General features: G+C 36.9%; 1 protein-coding gene across 1 annotated transcript in view; it reads right to left on the bottom strand.

Moving 5' to 3' along the window:
* The window catches only part of RB1 (RB transcriptional corepressor 1), a 198,402-nt gene that overhangs the window by 83,914 nt on the left and 96,830 nt on the right, over window positions 1-17,658 (bottom strand). The window contains 5 exon segments of the mRNA XM_006109689.3: window positions 11,068-11,264; window positions 12,258-12,334; window positions 12,420-12,451; window positions 13,518-13,574; window positions 15,319-15,435. Coding sequence (XP_006109751.2) covers window positions 11,068-11,264; window positions 12,258-12,334; window positions 12,420-12,451; window positions 13,518-13,574; window positions 15,319-15,435 — 480 coding nt within the window.

Below are 17,658 nucleotides of genomic sequence, written 5' to 3'. Positions count from 1 at the left end.
CAAACAGAGAGGCAGTCAAAATGAGGAGACAAAAAACATGATCCAAATGAAAAAAAAAGACAAAACAAACAAATAAATAAATAAATAAATAAATAAATAAGTAAAATGGCAGCAAGCAATTTACCATATGCAGTGTTGAAAACACTGGTTATAAGGATGGCTCAATAAACTTAGAGGAAGAATACATGACCTCAATGAGAACTTACACAAGACAGAAAACATAAAAAAGGACAGTGAAACCATAAAAATCAACAAGTCAGAAATAAAAAATACAATAGCTGAAATTAAAAAGTGCATTAGATGGAATAACAGGCAGATTAAATGAAACAGAGTATGGAATCAGTGATTCGGAAGACAAGGTAGTAGAAAACACCCAATCAAAATAGCAAAAAGAAAAAGAATTTTTTTAAATGAGGATAGTATAAGGGACCTCTAGGACAACATCAAACATAACAACATTTGCATCACAGGGGTGCCAGAAGGAGAAGAGAGAGAGTAAGTGGTTGAAAACCTATTTGAAAGAATAATGACTAAAAACTTCCCTAACATGGTGAAGAAAATAAGAAATAGACATACAAGTCTGCTAAGCACAGAGAGTCCCAAACAAGATGATCCCAAAGAGGCCCACACCAGAACAAATCATAATTAAAATGTCAAAGGTTAAAGACAAAATATTAAAAGTAGTAAGAGAAAAGCAGTTACCTACAAGGGAGCTTCCTTAAGACTGTCAGCTGAGGCGAAGACAAAATGGCAGTGGAATAGATGGACGTGTCCCGAGCCTTGTCCCGAAGCAGATAGAATGAGCAACTAAATCAAATAACATCCACCCTGAATTGGCAAAGTAGACACAGCTAGTGAGACAACTCACAGCCGGGAAGGGCAAAGGACGCCTGGAGAATGGTAAAATCAGGGATCTGGGCTGGAGAGAACTGCGAGACAATGCGGCCAAGGCCCTTGGGACAGGCACAGCATCTGATTATGGAAAGGTCCGCAGGACTGCAGGCAACAGGGGATTCTAGATCTGGATCCACAGCCATGAAAGACTGAGCACAGAGGGGGAACCCTGGACAGCTGCCCAGGCTGTGCCGAGCCAAGGGGAGAGGGGCTCGCAGTGGCACAGCTCTTTTCCCTCTTTTTGGACTTTGCTTTTGTTCACTGAACCTAGTTCATAGGACCTTTCAAATACAGACACTCACTTGTGCCTGAGGTACAGGTGGAGGTGTGGACCTGTGGGGTCTGGGGAGAGGCTGAGGAGAGGAGAGGGTCAGGGAAGAGGTGGCCATGAGTCTGGCGTTGAGTTATACCTGACGTGCTGGACCTAAGCAGCCATTTTCTCCTGAAGAGATAGCCCCTCCCTGCAGTCTGCAGGCAACCAATACAGCCACACCCAGACTACACCCTGAGTGTTACAAAGGATAAAAAAATATATATCTGAATAGTCCCCGAGAGTCCACAGGGACTGGTCTAAAGGGAGGCCTTCAGTCCCAGCAACAGGAAACAGAAAAGCCACAGACAGTACAGCAGAGTGGGATCTTAAACTAGCCAAAGGAGCAACACTTCATGTTTTCATTTTTTTAATTTTATTATTATTTTGTTATCTCTTTCTATTTTATTTTCATTTTTTAGTTTGTTTCTTTATTTTCTACTTCTTTTTTAATTTTTAATATATTTTATTGATTTTTTTACAGAGAGGGATAGAGAGTTAGAAACATCAATGAGAGAGAAACATCGATCAGCTGCCTCCTGCACACCCCCCCACTGGGGATGTGCCTGCAACCAATGTACATGACCTTGACTGGAATCGAACCTGGGACCTTTCAGTCTGCAGGCCGACGCTCTATCCACTAAGCCAAACCAGTCAGGCTATTTTCTATTTCTTTTTGTATTATTTTTTTCATCATTCTGACTTTGTTTTATTTTATCCTATTTAATTAAATTTTTTTGACTTTTTATTATTTTTCTCCTCTTTCTCTTTCTTCTATCCGCTCATTCTCTTTCTACTTCCTCTATACTGAACTGAGGTCCTCCTCATATTCATCTAATTCCTTAACCTTACTTTCTGTATATAAGATTCTGCCCCTACCCTCTTTACTGGGTATTTGGTGTTTCTATGTTTTGGTTTATCTGTTAGTTCTCTGGTGTTTTCTCCCCATATATATATTTTTTTCCTTTTTCTTCCCTTTGTTTTCTCGTATACCATTTTTTTCTCTCTTCGATATCATTTGTGCTCTTTTCTCTCCCCTAATTCTCTTTTCTCTGGTGGTTGCTTATATTGGGTTATTGGTGTCATGAGTACATTCGTGTTTTGTTCCCTTTGTGTCATGCCGAGGTGAATTTTATCCTGTTTGGCCAATGTGGTAGAAACAAGACACATAACCAGACACCCAGAGAGGAGACTCCATCCACGAACAGGTCAATAACACTCCAGAGGCAGGAAGAAGGCGGCAGTGAGGGAGATAGCGTGAGTGAGGGACTAAAAGAGGAGTGTGTGGTCGTGTGGTCGTGTGGGGTGTGTTTGTGTGTGTATGTGTGTGTGTGTGAGGTACAGTTAGATCCCGCAGGACCTTCGGGAGCAGGCTGACCGGGCTCGCTTAAGCAGGCAGTTTCTGCTACCGTTGCAAACAGTCCTGGAGAGACAGGCTCTTCCACAGAGACCATGTCTTTTTGAAGGGGAGAGCTGTTGTGACAGAAAGCCCAGCCTTACCTCCACCCACAGTGCCCCCAGATAACACCCGGGACTCTACAGCCACCCCCGACAGGGACCTGCTTCTTTGGCTGTGGTCCCACGGTCACAGAGACTCCAGGCACCCCAGCACGGGCTCCCGTGATTTCCGAAGTGTGCTCCCCTCTGGCTGGCCCAATGCTTTAGCCTAGGGCACCGCAACCACGCGAGCAACAGCTACATGAGCAACCTGTCCCCGTCCGAGGAGCAGCAGCTGTGCAAACAGCCTACCCCCACCAGTCATAGGAGGAACCACTGCTGCGAGCGGTGCCAAGCAACTGTGGAGCAGCCGCTGCCACAACTTCCCAAGGAGCAGCTGCCGCTGATGAGCTGATGCCACCCAAGGAGCAGCCCCTGCACGACTTGACACCTACATCCTTCAGTGAGAGCAAAAATGGGGAGACAAAGAAATCCCCAAAGGAAAGAAAAGGAGATTCTCCAGAAAAGAAAGTAAGTGAAACGGAGGCATGCAATATGTCAGAAAAAGAATTCAGACTAAGAGTCATACAGTTCATAAACCGAATGGATGAAAAAATTCAACAACTTATGTAAGAGTCAAGAAGAAATAAAGAGTGATATAGCTGCAATAAAAAACACCGTGAAAAGTATCAACAGTAGACTAGGAGAAGCAGAGGACTGATTTAGTGAATTAGAAGACAGGGAAGCAAAACACGCCGAAAATGAACTGCAATTGGAGAAAAAATTGAAGGACAGGAGAGCATAAGGGAGCTTTGGGACAACATGAAACAAAGCAACATATGAATAATAGGGGTGCCAGGATAACAGGAAGAGGAACAAGGGTTAGAAAACCTATTTGAAGAAATAATGTCAGAAAACTTCCCTGATGTGGGGAACAAAAAAGTCACACAAGCACAGAGACTCCCAAATAAGATGAAACCAAAAAGATCAAAACCAAGACACATTGTAATTACGAAGGCAAACATTCAAGACGAAGAGAGAATCTTAAAGGCTGCAAGAGAGAGACAGAAAGTTACGTACAAGGGATCTCGCATTAGATCATCAAATGATTCTCAACAGAAACGCATCAGGCCAGAAAGGAAAGAAGGAAGTTTACAAAGTGATGCAAAGCCAGGGACTGAATCCAAGATACTTTATCCAGCAAAGCTATCATTCAAAATTGACAGGGAAATAAGGAGCTCCACAGACAAAAAAAGGCTAAGGGAGTTTATCACTACCAAGCCAGCAATGCAAGAAATGCTAAAGAAACTGGTGTAAAAAGAAGAAATAAAATGGGGAAGGAACACAGGCACAAAAAATGAAAATGGCTACAAACAACTACCTATCAATAATAACTTTAAACGTAAATGGACTAAATGCTTCAATCAAAAGACATAAAGTGGCTGAATGGATAAAAAAAAAATGACCCATATATATGCTGTCTACAAGAGACCCATCTCAGAACAAGGGACTCACACGGACTGAAAGTGAAAGGATGGAAAAATATCTTTCAGGCAAATGGGAATGAAAAAAAAGCTGGGATAGCAATACTTCTATCTGACAAAATAGACCTCAAAGTGAAGGCCATACCAAGAGATAAGGAGGCCATTTCATGATACTAAAGAGAGCAATACAACAAGAGGATATAACCCTGGTAAACATATATGCACCCAATGCAAGAGCACACAAATACATAAAAAAAACTCCTGGAAGATATCAAGGTAGACATTGACAGCAATATGATCATAGTAGGGGACTTTAATACCCCACTGACATTACTGGATAATTCCTCTAGACAAAAAGTCAGCAAAGAAACAGCAATCCTAAATGACTCACTAGATCAGATGGACTTAATTGACATCTTCAGAACATTTCACCCCAAAGCCACAGAATATACATTCTTCTCAAGTGCACATGGGACATTTTCAAAGATAGACCACATATTGGGTCGCAGGCAAAGTCTCTACATATTCAAGAAGATTGAAATCATATCAAGCATCTTCTCAGACCACAATGGCATAATATTAGAAATAAACTACAATAAAAACAACCCAAAATACTCAAACACTTGGAAGCTGAATAGCATGTTATTCAATTTTGATTGGGTTACCAATGAGATCAAAGAAGAAATTAAAAACATCCTGGAAACTAATGACAATGAAAACACAACAATCCAAAACCTATGGGACACAATGAAAGCAGTCCTGAGAGGGAAATTTATAGTTCTACAGGCCTATTTCAAAAAACAAGAAAAAATGGTAGTAAATCATCTAACTCTACAACTCAAAGAATTAGAAAGAGAGCAACAAGAAAACCCCAGAGTGAGCAGAAGGAAGGAGATAATAAAGATTAGAGCAGAAATAAATGACATAGAGACCAAAAAAACAATACATAAAATCAAGGAAACTAAGAGCTGGTTCTTTGAAAGGATAAACAAAATTGATGAACCTCTAGCCAGACTCACCAAGAAGCAAAGAGAGAGGACCCAAATAAACAAAATCAGAAATGATAGAGGTGAAATAACAACAGACCCCACAGAAATACACACAGATTGTTAAAAAAATACTATGGAAAACTCTACTCCAACAAACGAGACAACCTGGAGGAAATGGACATATTCCTAGAAAAATACAATCTTCCAAACTCAATCAGGAAGAATCTAAAAATCTCAATAGGCCAATAACTATGGAGGAAAATGAAGCAGTCATCAAAAAGCTTCCAGCAAACAAAAGCCTGGAGCCAAACGGCGTCACAAGGGAGTTTTACCAAACATTCAAAGAAGAACTAAAATCTATCCTATTAACTATTCCAAAAAATTCAAGAGGAAGGAACACTTCCTAGCTCATTCTATGAAGCCAGCCTCACCCTCATACCAAAACCAGATAAAGACAACACAATGAAAGAGAATTACAGGCCAATATCCCTCATGAACATCGATGCCAAAATCCTCAACAAAATTTTAGCAAATCAGATACAGCATTACATCAGAAAGGTCATACACCATAACCAAGTAGGATTTATCCTGGGGTTGCAAGGATGGTACAATATCTGCAAATCAATAAACGTGATACATCACATAAACAAATTGAGAGATAAAAATCACAGTCATATCAATTAATGCAGAAAAAGCATTTGATAATATCCAACACCCTTTCTTGATAAGAACCCTCAGCAAAATGGGAAAAGAGGGATCATACCTAAACATAATAAAAGCCTTATATGACAAATCTACAGCCAACATCATACTCAATGGACAAAAACTAAAACCGTTTCACCTAAGAACGGGAACGAGACAGGGATGCCCACTTTCACCACTCCTGTTCAACATAGTACTGGAAGTGCTAGCCGTAGCAATTAGACAAGAAGAAGAAAAAAAGGTATCCAAATTGGAAAAGATGTAAAACTGTCATTATTTGCAAATGACATGATATTGTACATAGAAAACCCTAAAGACTCGATCAAAAATTTGTTAGACTTAATAAATGAATATGGCAATGTAGCAGGATACAAAATTAACGCCAAGAAATCTATGGCATTTTTATACACCAATAGTGAACTTCCAGAAAGAGAGATTTAAAAAACAATCCCATTTACCATCGCACCAAAATAATTAAGATACCTATGAATAAACTTAACTAAGGAGGTAAAAGACCTATACTAGGAAAACTACAGGATACTGAAAAAAGAGAGAGGAAGACATAAACAGATGGAAGAACATATATGTTCATGGATTGGTAGAATCAACATCATTAAAATGTCCACACTACCCAAAGCAATCTGTAGATTCAATGCACTCCCCATTAAAATACCAATAGCATATTTCACAGACCTAGAACGAACTCTCCAAAAATTCCCCGAGTAGCTACAGCAATCCTGAGAAGGAAGAACAAAGTAGGAGGGAACTCAATACCAGATGTCAAGCTGTATTACAAAGACACGGTTCTCAAAACTGCCTGGTACTGGCACAAGAACAGACATATAGACCAATGAAATAGAACAGAGAACCCAGAAATTGACCCAAACCACTATGCTCAATTAATACTTGACAAAGGAGGCAAGAGCATACAATGGAGTCAAGACAGTCTCTTTAATATATGGTTTTGGGAAAATTGGACAGATACATGCAAAAAAAAATGAAACTAGACCACCAACTTATACCATATACAAAAATGAACTCAAAATTGATAAAGGACTTAAATGTAAGATGGAAACCCATAAAAATATTAGAAGAATCCACAGGCAGCAAAATCTTAGACATATGCCGAAGCAATATCTTCACCGATACAGCTCCTAGGGCAATGGAAACTAAAGAGAAAATAAACAAATGGGACTACATCAAAATAAAAAGCTTCTGCACAGCAAAAGAAACCATCAACAAAATAACAAGAAAGCCCACTGCATGAGAGAACATATTTGCCAATGTTATCACTGATAAGGGTTTAATCTCCAACATCTACAGGGAACTCATACAACTTAATAAAAGGAAGATAAATATCCCAATCAACAAATGGTCAACGGACCTAAATAGATACTTTTCGAAAGAGGACATAAGGAAAGCCAAGAGACATATGAAAACATGCTCAAAGTCACTAATCATTCGAGAGATGCAAATCAAAAGGACAATGTGGTGCCATTTCACACCTGTCAGAATGGCTATCATCAACAAATGACAAGTGCTGGCGAGGATGTGGAGAAAAAGGAACCCTCCTGCACTGCTGGTGGGAATACAGACTGCTGCAGCCACTGAAGAGAACAGTATGGAGTTTCCTCAAAAAACTAAAAATGGAACTCCCATTTGATCCAGTGATCCCACTTCTAGGAATATATCCCAATAAACTAGAAACACCAAACAGAAAGAATAAATGCACCCCTATGTTCATAGCAGCACAATTTACCATAGCTAAGATTTGGAAACAGCCTAAGCGCCCATCAGCAGATGAGTGAATTAAAAAACTTTGGTACATCTACGCAATGAAATACTATGCTGCTGTAAAAAAGAAGGAATTCTTACCATTTGCAACAGCATGGATGGAACTGGAGAGCATTATGCTAAGCGAAATAAGTCAGTCAGAGAAAGATAAATATCACATGCTCTCACTCATTTGTGGAATATAATGAACAACATAAACTGATGAACAAAAACAGATCCAGAGACAGAGAAGCATCTATCAGACCATCAAACCTCAGAGGGAAGTTACGGGAGGGGGAAGGTAAGGGGAAGAGATCAACCAAAGGACTTATGTGCATGCATATAAGCCTAACCAATGGACACAGACACCAGGGGGCTGAGGGCATGAGTGGGGGGTTGGGGGGCAATAGGGGGATAAGGACACATATGTAATACCTTAATCAATAAAGAAAAATATAAAATAAAATAAATAAAAAGACTGTCAGCTGATTTCCCAAAAGAAACTTTGCAGGCCAGAAGAGACTGGCAAAAAATATTCAAAGTAACGTAAAGCAAGGACCTACAACCAAGATTACTCTCACCATCTGTCATATAGAATCACAGGAGAGATAAAAATCTTCCCAGACAAGAGAAAGCTGGAGGAGTTCATCACCACCAGACTGGTATTACAAGAAATGTTAAAGGGACCTCTTTAAGAAGGAAAAAAAATAATAATAAATATGAATTAGAAAATATCACAAAAAAACACTTCTCATTGAAAAAGGCAAACACATAATAAAAGCAATGCATTAACCAACAAGAAAGCTAATACAAAGATTAAAAAAACAAAGTAGGAAGACTATGTGTAACTACAATAGTAAATTAAGGGACACACACAAAAATACGGAGAAAATAAGTAAAAAATAATTTCAAAGACATAAAATGGTAGTTATTTCAGACTGTGTTCAAACTTAAGCACATCAACTTAATATAGACTATCAACATAACTTGATATATATGGAGCAACTGGTAATTAAAACCCCAAAATCTACAAGAGAGATACAAGAAATAAAGAGAAAGGAATACAAACACAACACTACAGAAAGCCACCAACATACAACAAAAGTGAGCAAGAGAATAAGAAATAAATACAGAATAGTTAAAAATCAATCAGAAAACAACTAATAAAATGGCAATAACTACATATTATTAATAATTACTTTAAATGTAAATGGATTAAATGCTCCAATCAAAAGACCAATGGATAAAGATATGGTACATATAATACAATGGAATATTAGTCATAAAAAAGAATGAAATCTTACTATTTGTGACAACATGGATGGATCTGAGGGCATTACACTAAGTGAAATAAATCAGACAGAGAAAGACAAATTCCAGGTGATTTCACTTTTATGTGGAATCTGAAGAACTAAACAAACAAACAAAACAGAAACAGACTCACAGATACAGAGAACAAACTGATGGTTTCCAGATGGAAGGGGCTTAGGGGGCTGGGTGAAAAAGTGAAGGGATTAAGAAGTACAAAATGGTAGTTACAAAATGCATGTAAAGTATATGGCATGTAAAGTACAGCATAGGGAATATAATCAATAATATTGTAATAACTATATATAGTGTAATATAGGTACTAGACTAATTGAGGGGATCACTTTGTAAATTATATAAATGTCTGTACACCGAAAACTAATATAACACTGAATGTTAACTGTAATTGAAAAATAAAAAAAATAAATATCACCTAATAAAAATTACAAATATGTTCTTCCATTAAATTATTGGGAGCAAGGCAAGTAGTACCTCACTTAATGTTCCCCTACATACATTTAAATATGTTATTATTAATCTATAGTTTAATGAGTAATTCTTGTGATATAGAATCAAAAGACTAGGGAAATTTGCTCTGATTCTAAGATCTAGGCATTGGTAACATGGAGTGTTCAAGCATGTCACTTTTTCTCCAAAAAATAAAGGAATATTGTTTAGAATCCTGGGACACTGTAAAATGTACTAATAGGCTTGAGCACAAGCAATTTTTTGTTGTTGTTAATCCTCACCTGAGGATATTTTTCCATTGATTTTTAGAGAGAGTGGAAGGGAAGGGAAGAGACAGAGAGAGAGGAGCATCAATGTGAGAAAGACACATCGACTTGTTGCCTCCTGCACGTGCCCCTACCAGGGCCAGGGATTGAGCCTGCAACTCAGGTACATGCCTTTAACCAGACTCGAACCCGGGACCCTTCAATCCATGGGGCCGAACATTCTATCCACTGAGCAAAACTGGCTAGGGCAGCACAAGCAATTTTTAAACAGTAAATATCTACTATTTCCTCGACGATTTTCAAAATCCACGTCTTTTTTGTATCCTTACAATGTTTATCCCAATGCAAGGCATATAGCAGATATGCATTGATGTAATTAAAAGTAATTCTCTAAAAGAAATGAGAATAGTCACTTTGAGATGATATATATATTTTTGCTACTTTTATTTTTTCAGATTCTGAATTTTCTCCTAACTTTAAAGTTAGTATTTTTAACTTTAAATTTAATGGATAGCAATATAACATCTTTTTATCAACTTGCCCTCCTCACCTCCTTTTCTATCCACTGTCTGTATGGTAATACTATAAGCAAACACTAAGAAATGAGTTATCTCTTAGCCATTAAGTTTTTAAAATGTCAAAAAATTAAAATTAAGGTTACATGTACAGATTAGGATTCTAATGTAACTAAAGTCTTAATTTTTTCATTGTCATTTCTATATGCTGGTATAAATAAAAAAATATATATATATACTAGCATGCAACACAGTTTCAAAAAAACAATTCTATATTAATCTATAAATCTGATGTTTCACAAAGTTTTACTCAACTATGCAGATTTAAAGAACATAATAGAAGAACTTCAAGTATTTTACTACTACTACATTAAAAATGCCACAAAACCTTAATAGTTTATGTTATAAATAGAATACCTAGAGAATATGATTTGTGCCTTATCTATAATGCTATAAAAACAGTAATGATGACTTAAGAATAGTGTAGCTCTTATAACTATTTTTAACAATAGAAAAAATTCAACTAAATTGAACTAAAAAACTACTTTTAAATCATCTAAATAGGATAATCTAAAAATTTTTATCATTTTGTTGAAATTTAGGAGATGTTTAAATTTTCAAACATGACACCTCTGCTTTAAATAAATTGCTTCCATACTTTAAAGAATTCAGCTTTGTTTTGAAGTGCCATGCTTTAAAAAAAGCTTTTCCTAAATAAATCACTATATCTGATGGTCAAAGGAGTTCAAATAAAAGAAAACTCAATTCTAATATTCCACTTGATTCTTGGGCTATACACTGAAATCACATTATTCATTAAATTGTATATTTGCTCTTGAGATAAAGTTTAATTAATATCTCTCACTAAGAGATATGCCAAATTCACATAAATATCTTTAATTATTTTAGCTAGTTACTTACTGAGAGCCATGCAAGGGATTCCATGATTCGATGTTCACATCGCTCTAAATGTTTTATCATTTCTCTGGTCAAGTTGGCTTCTGCTTTGATAAAACTTTCAATCACTTTGTAAAAATCAAAAGCTTTTAAATTAAGTACATTCAGAATCCATGGGAAGGACAAATCTGTTCCAGTATCAAGATTCTGAGATGTACTTCCTAAAAATGAAAGAAAAAAATGTAACTTAGGTATGAAATGTTAAGCCTTAAACTACTTACTTTTAGGCTGGAAGGTTTTATCAAACAAAAAATTAAAAAACACTATAAAAGGATAAAGAAAAAATTTTATTTAGAACATAATTTTTATTTTGGAGCCCAAAGACTCCCAGGGTATAGTTTTTGAAATTTCGAGTATATGTGCATATATGATGTTCCTAGCTTATATCAAATTTTCAAAGGTTTAAGTGTCCCAAACTTATATCAGGGACAGGTTTAATATCTAATCCAGCAATGCATTAACATATCCATTTTAACTGTCTCATTAATACTTGGTTGGGGGAAAGAAAGGATTCTTTAAGATTTTGCTAATTGCTTAGAAAATGTTATTTCTTTTAAATGTGCATTTCTTGGTTATTAATGAGGATTCACAGTTTTCCATATTTGTTTAAAAATTTAAGTTTCTCTTTTATTGTGTACTTGTTTCCTTAGATGAATCTTTTGTTTTTTGCGAAGGAAGTATTTTTTAACATTTACAACAATACATGTTTAAAATTATATATATATTTAAAAACACTATCAGTGGCCTCTTTCTGATTATCTGGTGGATTCTAGCTCCAACCTTTGATTACATGATCATAGTATCTATAGCAGTGCTTCCTATCAGTGGATGCAGCTCCTTAGTACTCTTAGCATTTTACAATCTCTTAAGTATTTGAAGGGATTTCAATAGGTACATTTCCTAGATTCAGAATAGCCCAAAATAGGAGCCCACTGAAATACCATTCCCAATATGACCTGAAATAATTCAGAATATAAGCCAATTAAATAAATGGCTTATTGTGACCAATTACATTCTTAAGTCTATACTGATTTAAAATATGCATTTCTTCACCTTAACGACATCCATCTCCCCCCAAAAAACACACCACACTTTCAATAAGTTTTTTAACTTTAAATTGAACTAAAATGTTTATTTACTAAAATTTAACTTACTGCTATATGTAGCCATTACAACTTCAAGAGCGCATGCCAACAAAGACATATGAAAGATGCTGTCATTCAGAAGTTTGCTAAAAGAAAAAAATAAAGTGATTTTAAAAAACACTTACTTCTATTTTTAAAAAAATTGTTTTTACTAAAGCTAAAAAATTTTACCTAAAATTTTGGATGGATAATCGTTCTTCTTCCTAAAACACATAAAAAAAGTATTATGCTAAGCAAAACAAGCCAGTCAGAGAAAGACAAGTATCACATGATCTCACTTATATGTGGAATCTAATGAACAAAATAAACTGACAAACAAAATAGATCCAGAGACATGGAAGCATGCAACAGACCGAGGAATCTAAGGGAGGCAGGGACATGGGGTGAGATTAACTACAGAACTTATATGAATACTAGTCCGGGTGCACGAATTCGTGCACCAGTGGTCTCCCTCGGCCTGGCCTGTGGGATTGGGCCTAAACCAGCTCTTAGACCTCCCCCCAAGGGGTCCTGGATTGTGAGAGGGTGCAGGGCAGGCTGAGGGACCCCACCGGTGCACAATCGGGGCTGGAGAGGGACACGGGAGGTTGGCCAGGGTGTGTCCGGCCCATCTCACTCAGTCCCAATCAGCCAGACCCCAGCAGCAAGTTCACCTACCAGTAGGAGAGACTACCCCTGGTGGTCAGTGCACGTCATAGTGACTGGTCGACAGGCCGACTGACCCCTGGTGGTCAGTGCATATCAGAATGAGCGGTTGAGAGGCCTTAACATATCATTAGCATATTACGCTTTGATTGGTTGAACGGACAACCGGACACTTAGCATATTAGGCTTTTATTATATAGGATATGCATAACCCATGGACACATACAATAGTGTGGTAAAGGCCTGGGGAGGGGGCAGGAGCTGGGTGGAGCGGGGGTCAATAGTAGGGGGAAAGGGGATATCTGTAATACAGTGGTTCTCAACCTTCTGGCCCTCTAAATACAGTTCCTCATGTTGTGACCCAACCATAAAATTATTTTCGTTGCTACTTCATAACTTTAATGTTGCTACTGTTATGAATCGTAATGTAAATATCTGATATGCAGGATGGTCTTAGGCGACCCCTGTGAAAGGGTCGTTTGACCGCCAAAGGGGTCACGACCCACAGGTTGAGAACCGCTGCTGTAATACTTTCAACAAAAATAAATTTAAAAAAAATGTTTAACTGAAACCTTTTTTACACTGACATTTAAATTTTTTCCTATTATTTTCTTTTTAACTTACTGATTTAAGCATGGATTCCATTACTCGGTAATACAACCGAACTCCAAGTTTGTATCGCTATAAATAAAGAAAAATAATTATATCCCACTACTTTAGAAAATTACAACAATTATTAATCTTTTTAAAATTTTCCTTGAAACACATTTCTGAACCTTCTTAGGAATATGACTACCAAGAGATTAGGAAAGGTAGTTTGTCTAAAACTCAGCACTTAAATATAAATGATAGCTAACATTCCCAATAAATTATCAAGAGGGAGGTCTTTGTTTTCATTCATACCACTTCAGTCTATATCATTCAACAGATTATATATATAAAATGTTATGTGCCTAGTACTATTTTTACATACTAATGTAATACTTTTTGTGACCTAGACCATGTATTTTCAAGATAGCTGTCCAGGATGACAAAATAGACTCTGTCCATAAAATTGGCAAAGGCACAAATCAAATTTCACTGATCTTATCAGCAAAAAATTTTAACCTAAAAACTAGTTCCCATTAGCTCAAAGAATAATCAAATTTGAGAGATACACACATGAAGACACACACACACTCACACACAAGCCATATTGCTTCATTTCAAATTATGAGCATAAATTTCATATACAAACAAAAAGAACTTTGAAGGTAGGAGAGTGTAAAGGGGGGATAAATGGTAATGGAAGGAGACTTGACTTGGGTGGTGAACACACAATATACAGATGATGTATTATAGAATTATCCCCTGAAACCTATATCATTTTATTAAACAACTAGGGGCCCAGCGCACGAAATTGCGTGAGACCCAGACCCGGCGTGCCATGGGATGCAGCGTCAAGTCACCTCCTGGTGACCAGTCTTGGTTCGTTAAGGCGTTACGAACACTGGGTTTTTATTACGCAGATGTCATCCCCAATAAATTCAACTAAATATTAAATATAATTGTTTAAAATACTCATGGCATCGAAATATAAACTCGCTACACTGAAATAAATGTGTATAGTAGAATACAGTCTTCATATATATCTTTATGTATTACCTCATTAATGTCACAATGAAGCACAGTAAATAAACAACCTGATTTTCAGTCCAGCCAGTGTAGCTTAGTGGTGGAGCATCGACCTATGAACCAGGAGGTCACAGTCTGACTCCCGGTCAGGGCACATGCCCAGTTTGCAGGCTTAATTCCCAGTATGGGATGTGCAGGAGGCAGCCGATCAATGAGTCTCTCTCATCATTGATGTTTCTATCTCTCCCTCTCCCTTCCTCTCTAAAATCAATAAAAATATTTTTTAAAAAACAACAAAAAAACACACCTGATTTTCAGAGAAGTTAAGTGACTGATTATAATGGTAGAACCAGATGGTTCTGATCCAGAGCCCATACTCTTATCCAACATATTACTTTTAAATTTTCTGAAATAATAATAGCAGTATTAAAAATATTACTGATAAATGGCATGTACAATATAATCCCATCCCATGCAAGTATATGCATACAGAACTATTCCTAAATGTAGAAGTCAAAGCATGTGCAATAGTATTTAATAGTATCAAAGATTTTTAAAAAACCTTTTTCTTCCTTGATTTTTTTAAAATATCTACACTTTTTCTAAAATTTTCTGCATGTTTACTTTTGTTTTTTATAGGAGTGAAGGGTATTTTCCCATAAAGTTTTCCATAATAGCAGCATAGATGAGCAGCGGAGATATAGTATGTGTCAGTATTTTATACTATTGGACAAATACCATAATAATACTTATACAGTTTGAACAGATGTTGCATTTGAAATATAACAACAGTAATCAACATTATAGTTACCTGTGATCCAATTTCTATACATCCCTGTCCCACAGCTTTAGCAAACTTCTCTTTAAATATGTATCCAATATCCTGCACTCTTTTCAGGATACTTTCCATTGGATTCACTGTGCAGTTCTTAAGAAGAAAAACAGAAATATTGAGAATACTTTTTAATCAAAATTAACATATTGTCTATACTTCACTAGCAATTAGGGAAATACAAATTAAAATTACAATGAGATATCACCTCACACCTATTAGAATGGGTATTATCAATAAGACAAGTAATAACAAGTGTTGGAGAGATTCACTGCTGGTGGGAATCACTATGGAAAAGTGTATGGAGGTTCCCAAAAATTAAGAATAGAGTTACCATATGACCCAGAAACCCCCTGTCTGGGTAGCTACTCAAAAAATTTGAATACATTTATTCACAAAGATATATGCACCCCTATGGTGATTGCAGCATTATTCATAGTGGCCAAGACATGAAAACAACCAGTGTCCTTCGATAGATGATTGGATAAAGAAGGAGTGGTACATATATACAATGGAATACTACTCAGCCATGAGAAAAAATGAAATACTGCCATTTGTGACAACACGGGTGGATCTTGGGAATATCATGCTAAGGGAAATAAGTCAGAAAGAAAAAGTTAAGAATAATGTGTTTTCATCCATATGAGGGATATAAAACTGAAAATAACACATGAAAAAACAAGATAAAGAAACAAGCAAAAACTTATAGTCAAAGACAACAGTATAGTGGTAATCTGAGGGAAGAGAAGTGGGAGGGGTAAACAGTAAAAGGGGTCAAATATATGGTGATGGAAGAAGATTTGACTTTGGGTGGTGAACACACAATACAGTATATACAGATGATGTATCACAGAACTGTACACTTGAACCTATATAATCTTATTAATCAATGTCACCTCCAATAAGTTTAATTAAAAAATAAAATTGAATTACAAATATGTTTAAAAAGATGAGAAGACCTAAATAGTCATTTTTCCAAAGAGGACATACAGATGGCCAACAGGTACATAAAATGTTGCTAATCATCAGAGAAATGCCAATCAAAATCCACAATGAGATATAACCTCATACCTGTTAGAATGACTATGATAAAAAAGATAAAAAATAACAAGTGTTGATGAGGATGTAGAGGAAAAGAAGCACTTATGTACTGTTGGTGGAAATGTAAATTGGTGTAGTCACTATGGAAAATAAAATGGAAATTTCTCAAAAAAACTAAAAATAGAACTATCATAATATCCAGCAATCCCACTTGGTATTTATCTAAAGAAAACAAAAACACTGACACAAAAAGATGTCTGTACCCGATGACCATTGTAGCATTATTTACAATAGCCAAAATATGGAAACAATATAAGTGTTCATTGATGGCTAAATGAATAAAGCAACAAAAGTGGTATATGTGTATATATAGGATGTCACAAAAAATGTATACACACATTTTGAATAATTATAAAGACAGTGTTTATTAAAATACAACTCATTTTCAAAATTGAGCTATCAGCTGTTAAAATGTATATACATATTTTAGTGATGCCCTATATTTATACACAGGTATATATAATTCATATATATATATATGAATACATATATATATGTGTGTGTGTATATATATATCCTATCTAATAAAAGAGAAACATGGTAATTAGCCATACCTCCACTACCCTTCCCATTGGCTAATCAGCATATCCTTATGCAAATTAACTGCCAGCCAAGATGGCGGCCGGCAGCCAGGCAGCTGATGCGAACAGGGAGGCTTGCTTGCTCCAGTGATGGAGGAAGCCAGGTTCCCCGCCTGCTGCTGCCGGCCTCTGAGCTTGCAGTATGAAACATTGTTACAAATATAGAAGCTAAACAAAACCCCAGAAACGTGCTTTAGTCAGCCGGGCTTCAGCCAGCAGGATAGCAACATTGTTTCAAATACAGAAGGTAAACAAAGGCCAGAAACCTGCTTTCAGCAGCGGAGGCCTCATAGCTGGAGCCAAGCCTCAGAGCTAAAGCTGGCCCAGAATAAAAAAAAAGAAAAAAAGGAGCGGTTGGGAGCTTCAGTCACCCACCAGCCTGAAAACAGCCCTCAGCCCCTCACCCAGACTGGCCAGGCACCCCAGTGGGGACCCCCAAACTGAAGGGTGTGTGACCAGCTGCAAACAGCCATCATCCCCTCATCCAGGCTGGCCAGGCACCCCAGTGGGGACCCCCACCCTGATCCAGGACACCCTTCAGTGCAAACCAGCTGGCCCCAACCTGTGCACCAGGCCTCTATCCTATATAGTAAAAGGGTAATATGCCTCCCAGCCCCTGGATCAGCGGAGCCGCGGG

This window comes from Myotis lucifugus, unplaced genomic scaffold, assembly GCF_000147115.1.
Source record: "Myotis lucifugus unplaced genomic scaffold, Myoluc2.0 scaffold_7, whole genome shotgun sequence".
In the NCBI taxonomy this organism is placed as follows: Eukaryota; Metazoa; Chordata; class Mammalia; order Chiroptera; family Vespertilionidae; genus Myotis; species Myotis lucifugus.
The sequence above is the reverse complement of the archived record's forward strand: the minus strand, read 5'-3'. Positions and strand labels throughout refer to the sequence as shown.